Source organism: Oncorhynchus keta, chromosome 3 (genome assembly GCF_023373465.1).
Source record: "Oncorhynchus keta strain PuntledgeMale-10-30-2019 chromosome 3, Oket_V2, whole genome shotgun sequence".
Lineage (NCBI taxonomy): Eukaryota > Metazoa > Chordata > Actinopteri > Salmoniformes > Salmonidae > Oncorhynchus > Oncorhynchus keta.
Genome location: NC_068423.1, coordinates 6,868,719 through 6,890,745, shown reverse-complemented (window position 1 = coordinate 6,890,745; position 22,027 = coordinate 6,868,719). Strand labels below are relative to the sequence as shown.

The following is a 22,027-nucleotide window of genomic DNA, read 5'->3' as shown; positions in this document are numbered from 1 at the left end:
CCTACCAGACGAGCTAAATCACTTTTATGCTCGCTTCAAGGCAAGCAACACTGAGGCATGCATGAGAGCATCAGCTGTTCCGGACGACTGTGTGATCACGCTCTCCGGAGCCGATGTTAGTAAGACCTTTTAAACAGGTCAACATTCACAAGTCTGCGGGGCCAGACGGATTACCAGGACGTGTTCTCCGGGCATGTGTTGACCAACTGGCAGGTTTATTCACTGACATTTTCAGCATGTCACTGTCTGAGTCTGTAATACCAACATATTTCAAGCAGACCACCATAGTCCCTTGTGCCCAAGAACACTAAGGCTACCTGCCTAAATGACTACAAACCCGTAGCACTCACATCCGTAGCCATGAAGTGCTTTGAAAGGCTGGTAATGGCTCACATCAACACCATTATCCCAGAAACCCTAGCACTCCAATTTCCATGCTGCCCAAACAGATCCACAGATGATGCAATCTCTATTGCACTCCACTCTCACTTTCCCACCTGGACAAAAGGGACACCTACGTGAGAATGCTATTCATTTACTACAGCTCAGCGTTCAACACCATAGTACCCTTAAAGTTCATCACTAAGCTAAGAATCCTGGGACTAAACACCTCCCTCTGCAACTGGATCCTGGACTTCCTGATGGGCCGCCCGCAACAGTGGTAGGCCGGGTGGTGCCAGAATAACAACCTATCCCTCAACGTAACCAAGACTAAGGAGATTATTGTGGACTACAGGAAAAGGAGGACCGAGCACGCCCCCCATTCTCATTGATGGGGCTGTAGTGGAGCAAGTTGAGAACGTCAAGTTCCTTGGTGTCCACATCACCAACAAACTAACATGGTCCAAACACACCAACACAGTTGTGAAGACGGGACGACAAAGCCTATTCCCTCTCAGGAAACTAAAAAGATTTGGCATGGGTCCTGAGATCCTTAAAAGTTTCTACAGCTGCAACATCGAGAGCATCCTGTGACTGGTTGCATCACTGCCTGGTACGGCAACTGCTCGGCCTCCGACCACAAAACACTACAGAGGGTAGTGTGTATGGTGTCAGAGGAAGGCCCTAAAAATTGTCAAAGACCCCACCCACCCCAGTCATAGTGTTCTCTCTACTACCGCATGGCAAGTGGTACCGGTGCGCCAAGTCTAGGACTAAAAGGCTTCTCAACAGCTTTTACCCCCAAGCCATAAGACTCCTGAACATGCAATCAAATGGCTACCCGGACTATTTGCATTGTGTCCCCCCCACCATCTTTTACGCTGCTGCTACTCTCTGTTTATCATATATGCATAGCCACTAACTATATATTCATGTATATACTATCTCAATTATCCCGACTAACTGGTGCCCCCGCACATTGGCTACCCGGACTATCTGCATTGTGTCCTGCCACCCACTCTTTTATGCAACTGCTTTATAATATACATTCGGTTTATCATGTATGCATAGTCACTTTAACCATACCTACATGTAGATACTACCTCAATTAGCCTAACTAACCAGTGCCTGTATATAGCCTCGCTACTGTTATTATTCACTGTCTTTTTACTGTTTTTTTATTTCCTTATCTATTGTTCACCTAATACCTTTTTTTTTTTTTACTTAAAAATTGCACTGATGGTTAGTAAACATTTCACTGTAAGGTTGTACTGTACCTGTTGTATTCGGCGCACGTAACAAATAAACTTTGATTTGATCTGTTATCTGTTGACAATGGATAAAGGCCATGATTTCTCATCTGCAGCAGAAATAAGGACTGAGACCGGTGAGACGGGTGCATATAAAGTTTCTCAGAGCGGTAGTGCTGATCTAGGCTCAGGTTCTACCTTTTTTCAATATGACTTAAAAGGTCAAACTGATCCTAGATCTGCACTCCGACTCTTAGATGCTTTGTGATTACGGGTCTGGTGCAACTTATAAATGTTGAACTGAAGTTTGGACAATGATCTGTTTTAAAAGAAACATTATAGTCTATGATGGTGGGAATCGCAACATGACTGGGTTTGAGGTTCATTACAAAGTTCATTGCTGAGATGCCAAGCAGGTGTTTACAGGTGGTCGGCCTACTGTCCATTTCCTGTCTGTGATTGTATTCTTTCTTTCTCCAGAGTGGTGCAGCGGTATAAGGCACTGCATCTCAAATCAAATCAAATGTTATTTGTCACATACACATGGTTAGCAGATGTTAGTGCGAGTGTAGCGAAATGCTTGTGCTTCTAGTTCCGACATTGCAGTAATAACCAACAAGTAATCTAGCTAACAATTCCAAAACGACTACCTTATAGACACAAGTGTAAGGGGATAAAGAATATGTACATAAAGATATATGAATGAGTGATGGTACAGAGTGGCATAGGCAAGATACAGTAGATGGTATTGAGTGCAGTATATACATATGAGATGAGTATGTAAACAAAGTGGCATAGTTAAAGTGGCTAGTGATACATGTATTACATAAGGATGCAGTAGATGATAGAGTACAGTATATACGTATACATGTGAGATGAATAATGTAGGGTATGTAAACATTATATTAGGTAGCATTGTTTAAAGTGGCTAGTGATATTTTACATCATTTCCCATCAATTCCCATTATTAAAGTGGCTGGAGTTGAGTCAGTGTTAGAGGTGTCACTACAGACCCTGGTTCGATTCTAGGCTGTATCACAACCAGCCGTGATTGGGAGTCCCATAGGGCGGCGCACAATTGTCCCAGCGTCGTCCAGGTTAGGTTTTAGGTAGTCCGTCATTGTAAATAAGAATTTGTTATTGACTGACTTGCCTGGTTAAATAACACTCCTGTGTGATGCAATAAAATAGATAGCCTACAAATAAATAAAACATTGTATAATATAAATTATATAATAAAATGGAACCAGATTTATTCTATCAATCGCAGAAATGTTGTTTTAAGTTCGTATTTCACAAATAGCACCAACATATCAATAGTGACCTCTGTCGGCTGATTATGAAATGGAAATGAATAGCTAGATATTTTCGCTGACTGCATTACCCAGATGTCCCCAAATCAATTTATCAACCAATGAATGTTGTCCATGTGCAACCGGTAGCTAGCTAGGTCAAATGGGCATGTCTCTTTATCGAAAGAATAATAACAATATTGGACAGTGGTACAACAATGTAGTTAGCCATTAGGAATAGCCAGTTACAGACCAGATTTAAACTTAACTCACGTTACCTTGCTACAGCATTTGCACAAGGTAAAGTAACTAACTATTGTCACTCTTCATGTTATTTCTACGCACGAACGCAGTTGTCCGTGCTAGCTTGCTTACGCCGCAACCTACTGTAGCTAACGTTAGCTTGCTCGGTTTTAGTCAGCTAACGTTAGCGACATACTTCAATGATAGCTATGGGTTGTGTATGTCATGGTAGTAAAGTCAAGGTGTAGTATTTTGACAATATTCCGGGGTGTACGTCGTTGCCAAGTAAAATGGAAACTGTAGCTAGCTACTCCACAACGCGGAGTTGAGGTTGGCTTGTTGGCAATGTCCTGATCATAACCAACTAACGTTAACGTAGCTAGCTAGTTCACGTTAGCTACTTGGCTATCCAGCTAGCTGCAAGTACCAGAAACGAACTAACAAAAACAAGTCAAGTAGAAAAGCTAACTAAACACATTTCCTCGAATGTTCCTATTTCTTTAGCGAAGGTCAATGTGTCTTATAGTTAACTTAGCTAGCTATAGTAATAAGAAATCATTCGTCTTCATCCGTTTGTTTAGTCGTTATTGATTTACCAGACGTAGCTACCTACGGTTTAGTCATTGGTACAAGGCCAAGGTAACAGCTTTCCCTTAAATAGGTCGTTATCAATAAAACGTCACATTAAGGTGCAGACCCCCCAGCTCCGCTAAAAGCTTTGACAACTGCGTGCGGTTTTCAAGGGATTGTTAAATACATGTCAACTATTTGGTTGAAATATCATCACAGAACTACACATTTCTTATTATTCCATGCAAAACAATTGCGCACATTTAGCGCTATCAGAGTTCTACCGCAATTAACTGCTTTCATGGTCAGTAAACATAAATTGATCGTGTCATTTCAGATACGTGAGTGTAGCATCACGATATCTCTCAGTATTGGCCACAACTAATTGGATATTTGAGTGATATAAAAGTGAACTATACCTGACAGGTATGAGTGGTTTAGGTTCATTTCCCATCCTTTATTTAAAAAATACAGTAGGTCTACTTACCAATATGTTTAACCAATTGTGCAAAGTTTCTACCAGTAGATATAATTGCATAGTATAAACTACTTTGCCATTTCTACCGGTAGAAACGTTTCACAGTTGGTTGAGCATATTGGTAAGTAGACCTAAAGTTTGTTTTTAAGAGTTTCATCAAGATTGCAGCTGACAGACATGATAGGCTACGTGTTAAATTTTCTAGCAGAATATAAGGGATAGCTTGTTATATTGACGTTATCTTTCAGGGGATAAATTCGATGGCTATACTTGCTCGCCATCTATAGTGCTGAAGACAGTAGTCCGATTTACAACTTTACCAGAAGGAGGGCTTACCCATGTAAAGCTCTTTCCAAAAGCTTAATCTCTGATGAAGCAAGCTAAATGACACATGTTGTTTGTTTAGCTAGCTAGGTACAGTACATGCCAATAGGTGAGGGTAGCCTATCCAATCTGAAAATAGATGATCAATTGATGTTTACTGATCATGAAAAGCATTTCTATATAACGCTGATCATATAGTTAAATGTGGAATAATTGGAAATGTGTAGTTCTGACTATGCTCTTCAAGAGGTGATGATATTAAAGCCAAATAGATAACATTTGTTTAGCAATCCCTTGAAAATGGCATGTAGTTGTCAAATCTTCATTGACCTGTCAAAGGCTTTCTGTACGGTTGATCACTCCCTGTTAATTCAGAGGCTTTTCTCAATTGGCCTAGACCAGGCTGCATGTAACTGGTTTAAAAATTACTTGACAGATAGAACTTAGTGTATCCACTGATGGTGTTAAATCAGGTTTCCTGAATATTACGAAAGGTGTCCCACAGGGGTCTATTCTAAGTATATGTTGTATATGTTCTGAAGAGCGCATAAAAATAACTCTGATTTAAGCATATGTACTTTGAAAGGTGTCCATATTAGTACCAACATATACTTTGAAAGGTGTCGATCCCTGCTTACAGATATCTGGATAGATGAAAAAATAACTCCTTGATAAAATAAAGGTTAAATAAATACACATTTCAGCAGCGCCTTGCTCCCCAGCAGCCAAATTGAACGCTCTGCATGGTATTGTGACGTTTTATTGATAACGACCTTTAGCTTAGGTAACTAATTAATAGGTATAGGTTTTGTCAGTGTTTTTTGTGATGGTGTGACCCTGCCTTTTGATCTACCCCAGACATTGTGCGTAGCGTGTGTCCCTGCTCCGGTGACACATCTGGCCAACATGTCCATGTTCAGCACGGGCATCCTGGTGCTCACCTCTCCCCTCCACACCCTCCCTCTGCGCATTGCCCCTGTACTCAGCTCGGCTGCCCAGGTGGTGGAGCGCACCCTCTACGTCCATCTCCATCCAGGCCTGAACCTGGGTGCAGGTGGGGGCCAGCCCAGGCCTGTCTTCATCCAGCCCGTGGTGGATCTGTCCAGCCTTATCACCGGGCTCTACAGCAATGCTGCCAATGTGTGCGGCCACCTGGACGTACGAGTGCTCCTCACCAACGTCCGCGCCCAGCCCAACAACGCCTCCAGCCCAGAGACAGGTGGGACAGGGGTAGCATGTAACCCCTTCCCTTCCCCACAGCCCCTCTCCCACTCCCCCGAGGTGGTGCTAACAGACTACGCCCTGCAGGACCCGGGCCAGTCTCCGCTGGTGGCCCAGTGTCTGCAGAGGTACACGTGCCACTGTTACGTCTGCACGCCCGGCTTGGCCTCGGTGCTACTCCACCCGCAGCTGCAGAAGCTGGAGGAAGAGGTAGAGGAGGGTCAAAAGGACGACTGGGATAGTAGGTCGGAGCGCATGGAGACTTACAGTGAGGTGGTGGTAGGGGGAACGTTCGATCGCCTCCACGGGGCGCACAAGACGCTGCTGAACATCTCTTGCCTCTTGGCGAACAAGCGGTTCCTTATTGGGGTGTGTGACCAAGAACTTCTAAAAAGTAAGTGGAATGATGAGAAAGGACAATGATTGCTGTGTAAACAAGTTTCTTTGGGCATTATTAGGTCTCCTTGTCTTCTATCCATACACAAGGTATTGTGTTCCTTACCCCATAATGGGCTATATAATCTGATTTGGATTGCCATTGTTAAAAGGACTTTGGAATTCACTGTGCTCCAGGTTTTTTTCTCTGGATCGAAAAGTGTTTCAGGTGGTGGGCAGTGGGTGCAGACTGTCGGCGGTGCAAAATTTGAGGTCCCCCATCGTGACAATGTAGACATTTTTGAATTTTTAAGGTCATTTCCTGTTATTCAAATTCTTGGAGCTGAGAGAAAATAGTTTTGTTGTTACTGTGTTGTTGTTACTGTGTTGATACTGTGTTGTTTTGCGCAAACATAATAACAAAATCAATACTGCTAAATTCATTGTTTTTGGTATTTTAAATTCTCCCCGATTTGTCTAGTCTTTATTTTGGAGATTGTTAATTCTCAAAGATGATATTATTGAAAAACATAGAGGTCGATTATCTTTTCTACATATTTTCTGTTTTTAGTCATTTAAGTTAACACTGAAAGTGTTTTCCCATCACAAATGTATAAAGTTTGTTTTTTATTGTTATACATATTTTTGTACACTGTTTGGATTTAGGAGACCCGGAAAAAAATGCTTAGGCGGCAGAAAATTCCCTGCACTCACCCTTGACATTGAAGAGTGTGGATTTACGGATACGCTTACACAATAGCGGAATAAAACGTTTGATGTCCCCTACCCTGCCATTTTCCTTGCCTCTTATTTTTTTGTTCTCTTCTTCCTCTTTCTCCACCTCTTTTTCTTATCTTTCTCTGCCTATCCTCAGAGAAGGTGCTAAAGGAGCTAATTGAGCCATATGCTCTGCGGGTGCAGCGGCTCCAAGAGTTCCTGCAGGACGTCAAGCCCTCGCTGCAGTACGAGATCGTGCCCCTTTCGGACCCCTTTGGACCCTCCGTTATTGATGCCCAGCTGCAATGCATTGTGGTCAGCGAGGAGACCCGCAGGGGAGGCGAGGCTGTGAACAAGAAGCGCCTCGAAAATGTAAGTGCGTTGGGCTTAATGGTCTTCTCGCGCCAAACTGCGCATGTGCAGGCCGTCAAATCAAAAGCACTCCTTCGATATAATTTAAAACATTTTAGTTTGTCACTTTCAGAGGTTGGAGTAATATACATGTTGAACTAAAGACATTGGCTCAAATCCAGGTTGTGACTTTAGATTTCGAGACAATCAACAAACTACTAAGGAAGAATTCTTCACTTCTCTCATTGACTTCTCGAATCCCAAATTCAGGCCTGGTCTGTTTCGCAAGCGTTCCCGGAAGTCTCGTGATGTTGCGTCTCTGGGTTTAGAAACATACAGTACAACTTGAACAAGCTTCAATGGTGTCTACTAGCTGGCAAAGACAGTCATATTGTTGTAGGTGGACCTCTTGATACAGCACAGGCTGAGGGATGGCTGGCTATGTATTGTTTGTGTTACGTCTGAACGTAGCCTATATATTCTCTTTGTTATGTCTGGTGTCTTGTCATCAACTGTCTGCCCTATTAGGGTCTTCCAGGACTGGTGCTGCACGAGATCCAGCTGCTGAAGGATGCCCACCACACTGAAATGGAGGAGGAGAAGATCAGCTCCTCCAGCCTCCGCTCACGCCTCCTGGGGACCCTCCTCACAGACCCAAAAGTACACACATTCCCCCTCTTCCCTTCCAGCCTGCTCATGGGTGTCACACATACCATACTAATTTCTACTTGGTATTTGAGAGAGAAAGGGATTTTGTGTACCCCTGAGAGTAGTTTGTCGCTGACACCGGCAAAAGATGGGGCTAATTTCAGTATTTTTGATCTTTTTGATCTCAAATGGCACCGTATTCCCCATATCAGGTTTACCCAACCGGAGGGCTGAATTTCACCCTCAGGTGGTTTTATTTGACCCCCCAATTTTCATTGTTGGACATAAAAGACCAAAAAACACCAGGAAATCAGCCTCCAAGTGATTTTAATTTTGGAAATCTGTTCCCACGTATTTCCATGCATAATAGAGAGACATGTCATTGTAGACAAATGTAAGCAAGATTTGAAATGATTGTTTTAGTCAAATATTGTATCTGTTTGTGCTGCTTGCGGTCTATTTGCAATTGAATAATTATCTGTAATCATGTTCCAGCCCCCCGATCATCCACTCAATAAAAAAATTGACCAGCGGCTTAATTTAGTTGATCCCTGCCCTATATAGTGCAATTCTTTTAACTAGGGCTCTGGTCAAAAGTTGTGCACCATATAGGAAAAAAGGGGGCCATTAGGGACCCAGACAGGGCTTTTTCAGAACAACTGATAGTTACTCCAGCAAGGTTACCAGGGTAGAGAAGGCTATATTCAGGGACTCTTTCTCCTCAAGCAGAAGAAACATGCTTTTCATCCAGCTTCCGCAAATTATCTTTCAGTGGCAATTGCAGTCACACAATAGACTACTATTCACAAGTGAGTGCTTTGTCAAGCACGTTGTTGGGATGCATCAGGTATCACAAGACCTGATTTTTCACAATTCAGTTCCTCCTTATCTCATTGTAGTCTAATTGGACCTGAGCCTTAAGTTAGTATATGATTAAACGATGTGTAGTCAGTATCGTAGATATATGATATGTCAGACATTTAGTGTGATTATTTACACACAAGCCCCCATATGACTGCCAATGCATTTTGATGCCCCGTTCACCTTTACCCGTCTTGCCTATCCCCTGTGAAGCAGAACAAGTCCCATCTCCCCCCGGTGCCCTACGTGATTGGCCTGACCGGGGGCAGTGGCAGCGGGAAGAGCTCCATTGCCCAGCAGTTGGAGGCCCTGGGTGCGGTCCGCATCGACAGCGACCAGCTGGGCCACGAGACCTACCGGCCGGGGGAGGTTGCCTACAACAGGGTGCTGGAGGAGTTTGGATCAGGTGCGGGTGGGTCTTCCGTCCACATAGCTGACAGAAGCTGTCATCATATTCTGTATAGTGGAGAGTTGATTTAACAGATATAATGTAAGGCTTTACCCAAAGCATCTGTTTCAATGAATGACTCTTATCATTTGCAGATCTTATTAATGAGGACAAAACTATCAACAGACGCGCTCTAGGCAGGAAAGTTTTTGGAAACAAGGTAATGTTTGTGTGTGGCATGTGTGAAATACAGCCCAATAATATTTGAGAACATAATATTTGATATTTTAGACAAATGGCAAGAGATGTAAAAACAAAATGTTGGTTTATTTAGTTGTATTTAGCATTTTCTTTTCAAATATCAATGGAATGGACTATATCAGCAGAGATATAGTGCCTTCAGAAATTATTCACACCCCTTGATGTGTCAAAGCTTAAATTTGTCACTTGCCAAGACTACCCCATAATGTCAAAGTGGAATATTGTTTTTATACATTTTTATAAATTAATTAAAGATGAAAAGCTGAAATGTCTTGAGTCAATTAGTATTCCACTGCTTTGTTATGGCAAACCTAAATAAGTTCAGGAGCAAACATTTGCGTAACAGGTCACAAAAGTTGCATGGACTCACTCTCTGTGCAATAAGTGTTTTAACATGATTTTTGACTGACTACCTAATCTCTGTAAGGTCCCTCAGTCAAGCAGTGAATTTCAAACACTGATTCAACCACAAATACCAGGGAGGGTTAACAAATACCTCGCAAAGAAGGGCACCAATTGGTAGATGGGTAAAAATATATATATATATATATCCCATGGTGAAGTTATTAATTACACTTTGAATGTAGTATCAATACATGCTGACACTACAAAGATACAGGTGTCCTTCCAAACTCAGTTGCCGAAGGAGAAACTGCTCAGGGATTTCACCATGACATTGGTGACTTTAAAACTGTTAGTTTAATGGCTATGATAAGAGAAAATTGAGGATGGATCAACTACATTCTAGTTAGTACACAATACTAACCTAAATGACCAAGTTAAAAGAAGGAAGTCTGTACAGAATACAAATATTCCAAAACATGCATCCTGTTTGAAATAAGGCACTAAAGTAAAACTGTAAAAAATGTTGCAAAGAAATGAACTGGGGCAAATCCAACACATAACTGAGTACCATATTTTCAAGCTTGGTGGTGGCTGCATCGTGTTATGGGTATGCTTGTCATCGGCAAGAACTAGGGAGTTTTTTTATGATTCAAAATAAATGGAATAGGCCTCCTGAGTGGCGCAGGGGTCTAAGGCACTGCAGTGCCAGTGCTAGCTGTGCCACTAGAGATTCTGGGTCCGAGTCCAGGCTCTATCGCAGCTGGCCGCGACCCGGGAGACACATTTGGCCCAGCGTCGTCCGGGTAGGGGAGGGTTTGGCCGGCAGGCATGTCCTTGTCCCATCGCGCACTAGTGACTCTTGTGGCGGGCCGGGCGCAGTACATGCTGACGCGGTCGCCAGGTGCAGAATGATTAACAATAAATAATTGTAATCAAATTAAAACGTTGATGAATAATAATGAGTTCATTACCTGAATGTGTCTCTATAGCCTAGGCGTTAACAAAATATTCATACAAATATGATTAGGCCTCTCATAGACTAGAGGCCTTGTAGAAAGAGGGTCAATCAAGTTAGGTCTGCCAAATTTAATTTAGCATCCTCCTTCGATTGTCTCGACTGGCGGCCACGAAAAGCCCCCACCTGCTGATCTACACGAAGTGTGTGCGTGCCACTGGCGATGTACTTTGCTGAACATGCTAGCTGTTCTCGGTGGCGCATTATCACTTCAAACGCATTCCGTCGTGGTATCGGTTGGCCTACTACTACAGGTTGTACCGGTAAAATGTAAGTTATGAATCGCAAATCACCGTAGAGCTGACACTGCGATTTCATTAATAATTTTTGACAAAAATTTGGTTGTCCAAAAATACTATCAGCTCGCACTGCGTCTTTGCTGATGAATGCCATGCTCTCTGGCCAGTCAATTGGTTAAATTGCATTGTATTCAACGAATCTAATAGATCTGGAAATGATGCAATAACCATTCATTTAACCGACTATTTGTTTGAGGGACGTCCCACGTGTAACCTGGTCACATAAATAGTAGGACTTTGCGCTGGCTTCAGCCATGACGACATGAGAGAAATGAAACATCTGCAGGTGTGAGCGTGTGTGTGTCACTTTCCAATCCGAGGCTCGGAACAGATCTGAGCGCTTGATCTGAGACTGTTTGGTCTCTTGGGCATCAACTTGGGAGAGCGGACAATGCATTATAAACAAAGAGCCGCATATATTGGGTGTGTGGAGAAAAGTGAGGCTGGGCATCCGTGAAATAGCAATTCAACTTTGTCCGGCCTCAGCTAATTGGCTGCAATTAACTAGCTAACAAATCAACAAAGAAGTAACTTAGGCTTGCTAGCTAAACACATATTTCCTCCAATTGTCCTATTTCTATAACTATAAGACACCTTGATCTTTGCTAACGTCAGCTAGCAAATAAGAAGCCAAACTCTCTTCATCCCTTTAGTTGTTATTGATTTACCAGATGTAGATACCTACTGTACCGTTAAGTCCTTTGTAAAGTTCCAGGGGGACAGCTTATCCCTTCAGTAGTTTATCAGTAAAACGTCCAATCAGGTGCAGAGTTATTCGCTTTACCTCCGCTAAAAACATTGACAACTGCCTGCCATTTTCATGGGATTGTAAATAAATGTTAACTATTTGGTTGTAATGTCATCACCTCTTGAAAAGCACAGTCAGAACTTCAGATTTCTGATTATTCCATGCAAAACAATTGCGCACAATTAGCACTGTCATCAGTTAAACAGCAAGTAACTGCTTTCATGATCGGTAAACATCAATTGATGATGTAATTTCAGATATGTGAGGGTAGCCTCACGATGTCTCTCAGAATTGGTCACCTGGATATTTGAGTGATGTAAAACAAGGGAACTACAGTGCATTCGGGAAGTATTCAGACACCTTGACTTTTTCCACATTTTGTTACATTACAGCCTTATTTTAACATGGATTAAATCGTTTTCCGCCCTCATCAATCGGCACACAATACCCCATAATGACAATGCAAAATTAGGTTTTTAGATTTTTTTGTTGTTTTTAAACTTACATTTACGTAAGTATTCAGACCCTTCGGCAGCAATTACAGCCTTGAGTCTTCTTGGATATGATGCCATAACCTTGGCACACCTGTATGTGGGCAGTTTCTCCCATTATTCTCTGCAGATCCTCTCAAGCTCTGCCAGGTTGGATGGGGAGCGTCACGACACAGCTGTTTTCAGGTCCCTCCAGAGATGTTTGATTGGGTTTAAGTCCTGGCTCGACTGGGCCACTAAAGGACATTCAGAGACTTGTCCCGAAGCCACTACTGCATTGTCTTTGTTGTGTACTTTGGGTCGTTCTCCTGTTGGAAGATGAACCTTCGCCCCAGTCTGAGGTCCTGAGCGCTCTGGAGAAGGTTTTTGTGAAGGATTTCTCTGTACTTAGCTAGCAAATATATTATTTTAGAGTAAGGCTGTAACGTAACAAAATGTTGAAAAAGTCAAGGGGTCTAAATTCTTCGAATGCACTGTATTTGATCCATTTTGAATTCAGGCTGCAACACACATGTGGAAGAAGTCACGGGGTGTGCATACTTTATTTTCTTTCCTGCAATCCTGACTAGTTTCCCAGTCCCTGCCTCTGAAAAACATCCCCACAGCATGATGCTGCCACCACCATGTTTCACCGTAGGGATGGTGCCAGGTTTCCTCCAAATGTGATGCTTGGCATTCAAGCCAAATAGTTTAATCTTGGTTTCATCAGACCATAGAATCTTGTTTCACGTGGTCTGAGAGTCTTTAGATGTCTTTTGGCAAACTCCAAGCCGGCTGTCACGTGCCTTTTACTGAGGAGTCTCTTCCGTCTGGCCACTCTACCATAAAGGCCTGATTGATGGAGTGCTGCAGAGTTGGTTGTCCTTCTGGAAGAGTGACCATCAGGTTCTTGTTAAGCCCCCCCAAACTTCTTCCATTTAAGAATGATGGAGGCCACTGTGTTCTTGGGGACCTTCAATGCTGCAGAAATATTTTGGTACCCTTCCCCAGTACCCTCTACTAACAATTCCTTTGACCTCAAGGCTTGGTTTTTGCTCTGACATGCACTTTCAACTGTGGGACTTTATATAGACCGATGGGTGCCTTTCCAAATCATGTCCAATCAATAGAATTTACCACAGGTGGACTCCAACCAAGTTGTAGAAACATCTCAAGGATGATCAATAGACCTGAGCTCAATTTCGGAGTCTCATAGCAAAGGATCTGAATACTTATGTAAATAAGGTATTTCTGTGTTTTATGTTTAATAAATTAGCAAACATTAATATAAAGCTGTTTTCACTTTAACATTATGGGGTATTGTGTGTAGAATGAATTTTATTTAACTTATTTTAGAAATAGGCTGTAACATAACAAAATGTTGAAAAAGTCAAGAGGTCTGAATACTTTTCAAATGCACTGTATTTGATCCATTTTGAATTCAGGCTGCAACACACAACATATGGAAGAAGTCAAGGGGTATGCATACTTTCTAAAGGCACTTTGTGGGCTGCTTTCCCAAAACATTATCGGGCCTGAAAATGTGTTGTCAGTTTAGCTCTGTGACTTAATGGCATCAGCTTCTGTTAATCATTATATCAATTGATATCCTCAAACTATGCTTGTATGCTTTTAAGATATGTTATTCTGTACTTGTTTTTTCTTGTAACATTTTTCTTGTATGCACATTAAGATTACACTTGTGTAATGAAAGCGCTTTACAAATGTAATAAATTAGTATTACTATTGTTGCAGGAGAGGTTGAAAGCCCTCACCGACATTGTGTGGCCGGAGATGGCTCTACTCGTCAAGGAAAGGATCCGACAGGCCCGAGAGGAAGGTATGTTGCTGATTGATACTTGTCAAAGTTGTGTGTGTATATATGTATGTATGTTTGTGTGTGTCAGTGTTTGTGTGCTTTCACCTGTGTGTACAGACGGTGGGCTTGTGTTCCCCTGTAGCTCAGTTGGTAGAGCATGGCGCTTGCAACGCCAGAAGAGTGGGATCTGAACATAAAATGTATATACGCATGACTGTAAGTCGCTTTGAATAAAAGTGTCTTCGAAATGGCATGTATTCTATTATTCCCCCTAGGGAAACAGGTGTGTGTGGTGGACGCGGCTGTGCTGCTGGAGGCCGGCTGGACGGACATCGTGCACGAGGTCTGGGTCGCCGTCATTCCTGAGGAAGAGGTATCCCACATCTGTGCTTTGAACGTCTGAGAATAACCTCATAGATAACTGCGCAACGGGCACTCTTTCATTTTGATGCATTACACACAACCTGGAATTTAGGCATAACTCCTCAACACAACTTTGTCCTCAATGTCAAAGTGACAACATACCAGAACATTTTGAATTGAAAATAATAAACAAAACGGTACTTAAACAGTGCTAGTTCAATTACATGATCATTTTACATTTGTCATTTAGCAGATGCTCTTATCACAGTAACTGTGAGTAAGACTCTTGCATAACATCCAATGCTAAAAGACACAACACTGATACAGACACTTTTTTAAAAATAATTATTTATTTATTATCCACCCCGACACTCCTACCCCCCCAGGCGGTGTCTCGGATCACGGTGAGGGACGGTGTCAGCCAAGAGGATGCTGTGCGCCGGCTGCAGAGCCAGTGGCCCAACACGCAGCAGGTGGAGCAGGCCAACGTGGTGCTCTGCACTCTGTGGGAGCCCGAGATCACCCAGAAACAGGTAAGGAAGGGAGAGGGAGACCAGGTTCTTGTTCATTAGGAACCAAAAGGAAGAAAACAAGGAGGGACTGGTCCATTTTCTAATTGCAAAACATTTTGTTACGGTATTCCCTAATGAACATGACCCAGGGCGAAGCCAGACACACTGACGGGGGGAAAATGGCTTGATAAAGCACATTTGAAAAGTCCTGAAACCTTTACCATCCACACAAAAAGGCTTCTTGCATTTTTATAGGAACAATCATTTTTATGTATCTTAAGCTGCGTCCAGATTCTCCACCCTTCTTCTAAAGTGGCCATGCCACTTGCACACTTCCAATCATGGATTTAAAAAGTATTGGATTGGTGTAAACATTGGCTGGAGAGAGTTTCCACTAAAGCTTACCGTATGCTTCCCAGTCAAAACAGTTTGAATTATGACTAAATTCTATGACTTTTTGGTGTTCGGCAGTTTTTATTTTCTTACAGCTGTTCGAGCACACAAATGTATTTCTTGAGGCAAGCCCAAGTTCGATACCCTTACATCCCTTCGTCGGTGAGTGGTCGACAGTAGGGTTTCTTCAATTAAGTGTTAACTAGTCATCTGTTGTTGAATGACAACTTTCATGCACATTTTGTCACCTTAAAAATACTGCACTTAGATGTAAAATTGCGGCTAAGACCTCAGTAAAAAAAATTATGACAGTGTTCTTGATTTATCTTTAGATTGATTCTGACTATTTTGAGGAAGTGTTACTGTTTATGTTGCTGCTACGATGTCTCAAGGGGGAAAACCCATTTTCCCGCTCTCAAATGTATTTTTAAGGCAGTATGCAAGGCACTGATGCTCGCTTCGCGTAGCCGAGTTCTGCTAGGAGAAAACCAAACCTAGTATGCGGACGCCTTTCGGGGGTGACTACTCGGACAAAACGAGTATTGTAACGGATGTATTTTTTTGTTGTTATTTTCCATGATTGGGAAAAACATGGATTAAAAAAAATATCTAACAAGCCGAGGGAGGGTAGGAAAAAAGATGAAATGTTGACGTACGTTCTCAGGGGTTAAAGTTCTCCGTCAATGATTTTGTGTTTTACATTATTGAAAAAGATTGGAATTGGTCAAACTTGCAGTTCAATGTACAAAATGATCCTCTTTCCTTAAAAGCATGATGGTCATGACCTTTTTACATGGGAGGTTAACTTGGCCCTGCAGACAATCGATCTGAGATCGAGATGGGACGTTTTTAGTATTTTTAAAATTATTTTTTGCTTTAACCCCTGCGTTCTGACAGCAAACACATCTACCCTGCTCCTGATCTGCAGCTTCCTTGGTTTATATGAAAATGCAGAGAGACGTTAGGTATTGCCAACCTCTATTTAGGCGTTTCAAAGCAGTTTTTCCAATTACGAGTATTATCCCTGTGAATTTACGGCTACAAATAAGAGTATGGCAAGTTCGGCACATCCCTAGTTTCCACCATTGTTAAATCCATGACAGGAAGTGTGGAAGTGAACACTTTGGGGGGGAAAAATGAAGAATCTGGACGCAGGTTACACATTAACGTTTAACAACCAAGTATTTTCATTATGACTTTCAGCGAGGATATAGATACCAATCAATGCATTGTATAAACAAACCCTTTCTCACGTCTTCCTCTGCATTTAAATCCCAGGTACGGAAGGCCTGGGATCTTCTTCAGAAGCGGATCCAACAGAGTCGGGAAGGAGCCAAGCCACCGTCCTGAGTCAGACCTCCGCGCGCACACCACAACAACAACAGTGAACTGCACACATACCGACTGTAAGCCCTGCAAGGGACGAGGGTGGCTCCAAAACTGCCAGGGTGCAATCATGTTAGGGACGTGTCTGCCTTAAAAAGAGCACCACAGCGGTTGCTTTGGTGTGCCTGCAAAAGACACTGGAGCCATACTTGTGAACATTAGAAACAGTTTCTCCGTCTCAATGAGCATCAGCCAATTAAAATGAATTGAACGCTACATTGTAGCTGGTTCCATCAGATAACCTGGCACACGTTAGCCCTATGCTAACCTCACCAGATGACAGTGATTATTTCCTGGAACAAAATCCCTCATCAGCCTATCAAAGATCTTTAGACTTTATTTCCACCAACCAATAGACATGCTGGTTGTTTAGCAACAAAACCGACAAGTACGCAATTATGGGGCAAAACTTAGATTGTTGACAACATATAAACTAATTTTGTCTCCAATATTTATTGAAGACATTAATACATTTGCACAACTTTGATCCATATTAGCATAGATGTTACATCAGTCAACACCTCAAAACAAGACATTGTATCAAGAACAAGATAAAAACTAGATGAAATGAGCCACCTACAATTCCCCACATGGCAGCTTCTTGTCATTGTTGCTAGATATCTGGCCATCCAGAATCACAACAACACCGACTTCTGCCCCATTGAAGTGTGTGCGTTGTTTTCTTGACGTTGGAAGGTAACCCGTCTTTGGCATTTCTTAAAATAGGTCAACCCAGGTCACTAAAGGGATATTTTAAACCTACAAATTTAAGGTTTACTTTTGTTCCCGTTGGTCTGTAACAATTGTGTGTGCCAATATTGCAGTGATGCATCCTTGACTAGGCTACTAGTACTAACGTTAGACAAAATGTTCACGTTTTCAAATATGACAAAATCCCAAATTTGGTCTGTCCATTTCACACACATTAATGTGCTTTCACAACAGTAAAGATGTAGGAGGATTATACAACATGTACGTTTATATTCATATATCGTTTTTTTTTTGTAAAGTAAAGACGCTATGAATATTTGGTGGTGTGATCCTCTAAGGCTGTAAGCCCAGAGACTGCAAGGTATGAAGGCCATGAGTTCGAATCCCCCTCAGGGCAAGGTTTTTATTCAAGGAAAAAAACGCTTCACTGTTGGGCCTCGAGTCAATGCAAAGTACATTTATAAAATATAACCAATAGGTTAGCTTTTCAAACTGCGTGCCCGGGGACTGGGAGTGTAGGCTACCTGTGATTTCGTTATCTGATAACTTTTTTAAATTTTGTGTGTGTAGATTCACTGGATATATTCACTGCAGTATTAAGCCTAGCATTGAGCTAACGAATTATGGCCTAATATGCATACACTTTTATAACTTAGGCTACACATTTCAAGCCGGTCTGTGTTCGTGGTTTTGTTGCGCAATTATGCACCTGGCATCTTCGCTGCCTCGGCTATTCGTCTGAAATCGTGTGGATTTCTAGGTAAAGCCAAATTACAATTGCTTGTTGGACACTTGTTTTGACTTTATATTATTTAATAATAGCCTATTGGAGGAGAGATGCTCTCTTGCTTACTGAATAAAAAAAAATATATATATATAAAGAAATCTCACTACTTTAAGTCGCTCTGCATAAGAGCGTCTGCTAAAATGTAAATGTAAAATAGGCTACAGCTTTAAGAGCTGGTGGGGAGTTGGAAAGGCGAGAGAGACATTTGTGTCAGAAGAAGCCCATATCTTAGCACCGATACATCCTGACAAAATACAACTTATGAGTGGCTTGCTAATGTACTCCTTTTCTGGACCTCCTAAACTGTCTAGAATATACCCATAGCTGTTCCAAATGGTTGCATAATCAGGCCTAGGTCGTATGCAGTTATTTCGGCTAAAACAAAACAGGACATTTGAGCGGTTATTAAAATTTGATCTATAGACCACCGGTTACTCACTTGATAACAATAATACATTCCTTATTGCTTTGTGTTGTAGAATCGTTAGGGGAGCTTTGAGCAACGAGGCAAGCAATGACATGCTGTAGAAGATATGCAGGCTAAACTGTGTTTGCTGTTGAATTGGTACATTTTTAAATATACGTTTTTATATTTCAATGTATGTACAATGAAGTATTATTTGCGGTTGTCGCTATGACAACAAACACACTCTGAAAGCACTGAATTGTCTTATGACCTTATTAATATGTCTACCGCGTGCAGTAGGATGTGTTGATCAGACGATTGACAGCTGTGCTGTAGAACGAATAACAATGAACTTTTCCTCTAGTGTGGATGCTTGCTAACGTGAGTTTGAGTCCGGACTCGCGGTACATCTTGAAAATAACAACATTGCCGCAAGACTGTCATCTGTGGGATGATAACGAGAGACTTTGTGAAGGACGTTCTCATTGAGAAGTATTTGTTCACGTCCATGGTGGTTTGCAATTGGCTGATGCAGAACTTGTTGCAGGAAATACTCACTGTCATCTGGTGTACCAGGTTATCTGATGCGACCAGCTACAATGTAATGTTCTGTCATCTACGATTTTACGTTTCTAATGTTCGTAAGTATGGCCCCAGTGTGTCTGTCTGGTTGGCTTTTCACACACTCGTTTAGAAATAGTTGTTTCTTTGTCATTTGGGTGGATATAGTGCGAGACAAAACATGGCCAGAGAATTAGGACTCGATTTCAATCCGTATCGCAGAAGATCGGCGGTGTAACGCAATTTAAAGATTATTTCCGATTGTGCTGACATATGCAGCATTTACTGTGAATGCAGTCTCTGCGAACGCAGGAAAAAACATTGCCTTACAATTTAAAATGCGCTATACCGCAGATCTTCCGTGATATGGATTGAATCGAGCTCTTAATGTTACTACTTAGTGAATAAGTTTGAAGATTTGCTGTTTTAATGAACAAATAAAAGTCTCTCGCGACCTGGTTTTATATGGATGTTTAAATGGATCATCGGACATCAGACAATCCTAGGTATAATATACTCTAAAGACCAAACTACTGTAAATACAAATATTTCAGACACGAGACTGCATAAATCGAGTCAAGTAGCGGTGGGCATTTTGACTACGGTTTCTTTTGTAGGGCTTAGGGTCAATCAAGTATTTGTTAATATAGCTTTAAGTAAAACATAAATAAGTGTTGAGTATAGTGAAAAATAATGTTTGGGATGTTTATAAGGAATTGTGGAATAAAAAATGTAGCACTAATTTTGTGCTGTTTCTAGATTGAGAAAAGATGGATTAAACAGGACAAACAGATCTGGGACCAGTTTAGGAGAGCGTAGATACAGTGCCTTCAAAGTATTCATACCCCTCCACTTATTCCTGATCTTGTGTTAGCTGGTTGAGAGAATGCCTAGAGTGTGCAAAGCTGTCATCAAGGCAAAGTGTTGCTACTTTGAAGAATCTCAAGTATAAAAAAATATCTTGATTTGTTTAACACACATGGAATCATGTAGTAACCCAAAAAAATGTAATTTCATAGTTGTGATGTCTTCACTATTATTTTAAAATGTAGAAAATATTAAAAATAAAAAACCCTTGAATGAGTATGTGTCCAAACTTTTGACTATTACTGTAAGTATTCACACCCCTGAGTCAATACATGTTAGAATCACCTTTGGCATAGATTACAGCTGTGAGTTTTTCTGGGTAAGTCTCTAAGCACTTTTCACACCTGGATTGTCCAACATTTCCCCATTTTATTATTTTCAAAATTCTTCTGTCAAATTGGTTGTTGATCATTGCCAGACAACCATTTTCATGTCTTGCCACAGATTTTCAAGCAGATATAAGTCAAAACTGTAACTCGGCCACTCTGGAACATTCACTTTCTTCTTGGTAATCCACTCCAGTATAGATTTGGCCATGTTTTAGATTATTACTGCTGAAAGGTGAATTCATCTCCCAGTGTATGGTGGAAAGTAGACTGAACCATGTTTTGCTCTAGGATTTTGCCTGCTTAGCCCCATTCAGTTTCTTTTTTTATCCTGAAAAACACCCCAGTTTTAAATTATTACAAGCATACCCATAACATAATGCAGCCAACACAATGCTTGAAAATGGTACTCGTATGTTGGGAAAATCCAATACTACTGAACACTTTGTGTTCAGGACAAAAAGTGAATTGCATTACCACATTTTTTTTGTTGCAGTATTACTTTAGTAACTTGTTGCATGTTTTTGAATATTTTTTATTCTGTACATGCTTCCTTTTTCACTGTCAATTAGGTTAGTATTTTGGAGTAACTACAATGTTGTTGATCCATCCTCAGTTTTCTATCTTCTCGCAGCACTTATTTTGTAACTGTTTTAAAGTCACTATTGGCCTCATGGTGAAGTGAGCACCCTGAGTGGTTTCCTTCCTTTCCTGCAACTTAGTTAGGAAGGACACCTGTATCTTTGTCGTGACTGGGTACTCTAAATATTAAACTTTAATGAAATCACAAGTGTAATACATCAAAATAAAGCTTAACTTATTGTTATTCCAGCCGCTGTGTCAGATTTCAAAAAGGCTTTACGGCAAAAGTAAACCATGTGATTATCTGAGGACAGCGCCCAGCACACAAATGCATAACAAATAATTTTCAACCAGGGAGTTGCGACATGAAAGTCAGAAATAGCGATATAATATATGCCTTACCTTTGAAGATCTTCTTCTGTTGGCACTCCAAAAGGTCCCAGATACATTACAAATGGTCCTTTTGTTCGATAAATTCCTTCTTTATATCCGTAAAAATTCAGTTTACCAATACTTATCCAAACAAGTCAATCAACCCTTAGGTACCCAAATACGCAAATAAACGATAACATTTAAGATGGAGAATCGTTATTGTCTTTAACGGAGAAAAATACAAAAGAACGCGCTCTCATTCACGTGCTTGGAAACATGACATCCAAAATGGGAGCCACCTAGAAAAACTACAATTTCTGGCAAATTTTTCCAAAAACCAGCCTGAAACTCTAAAGACTGTTGACATCTAGTGGAAGCCCTAGGAACTGCAACCGGGCATGATTTCGCCCTATTATAAAAGTGCTAGCCATTGAAATCAGTGGTAGGACTACATTGTTTTTTGGGGGGATGGTTTGTCCTCGGGGTTTCGCCTGCCAATTCAGTCCTGTTATACTCAGACGATTATTTCAACAGTTTCAGAAACTTTTGAGTGTTTTCTATCCAAATCTACAAATTATATGCATATCCTAGCTTCTGGGCCAGGATATGTTTACTTTGGGCACGCTTTTCATCCGGACGTCAAAATACCACCCCCTATCCCAAAGAGGTTTTAAACACTATAATTGCACACAGTGAGAGTCCATG

General features: G+C 41.4%; 1 protein-coding gene across 6 annotated transcripts; it reads left to right on the top strand.

Annotated features, from left to right (window-relative positions):
* The first annotated feature begins 2,949 nt into the window (after window positions 1-2,949).
* Window positions 2,950-20,259, top strand: coasy (CoA synthase). 6 transcript variants are annotated; one of them, XM_035747155.2, is made up of 10 exons: window positions 2,950-3,223; window positions 5,397-6,153; window positions 7,009-7,223; window positions 7,731-7,862; window positions 8,925-9,123; window positions 9,255-9,319; window positions 13,683-13,716; window positions 13,993-14,077; window positions 14,332-14,429; window positions 14,806-14,952. In XM_035747155.2, exons 2-9 carry the CDS (start codon window positions 5,445-5,447, stop codon window positions 14,420-14,422), a joined length of 1,530 nt encoding a protein of 509 aa, XP_035603048.1. In that variant the 5' UTR covers window positions 2,950-3,223; window positions 5,397-5,444; the 3' UTR covers window positions 14,423-14,429; window positions 14,806-14,952. The 6 variants fall into 6 exon arrangements, with proteins under 6 accessions (XP_035603048.1, XP_035603056.1, XP_035603015.1 ...); XM_035747163.2 differs by having other exon boundaries at window positions 2,952-3,223; window positions 8,925-9,117; XM_035747122.2 differs by lacking the exon at window positions 13,683-13,716 and adding an exon at window positions 16,603-20,259 and having other exon boundaries at window positions 2,963-3,223.
* Window positions 20,260-22,027: the final 1,768 nt, after the last annotated feature.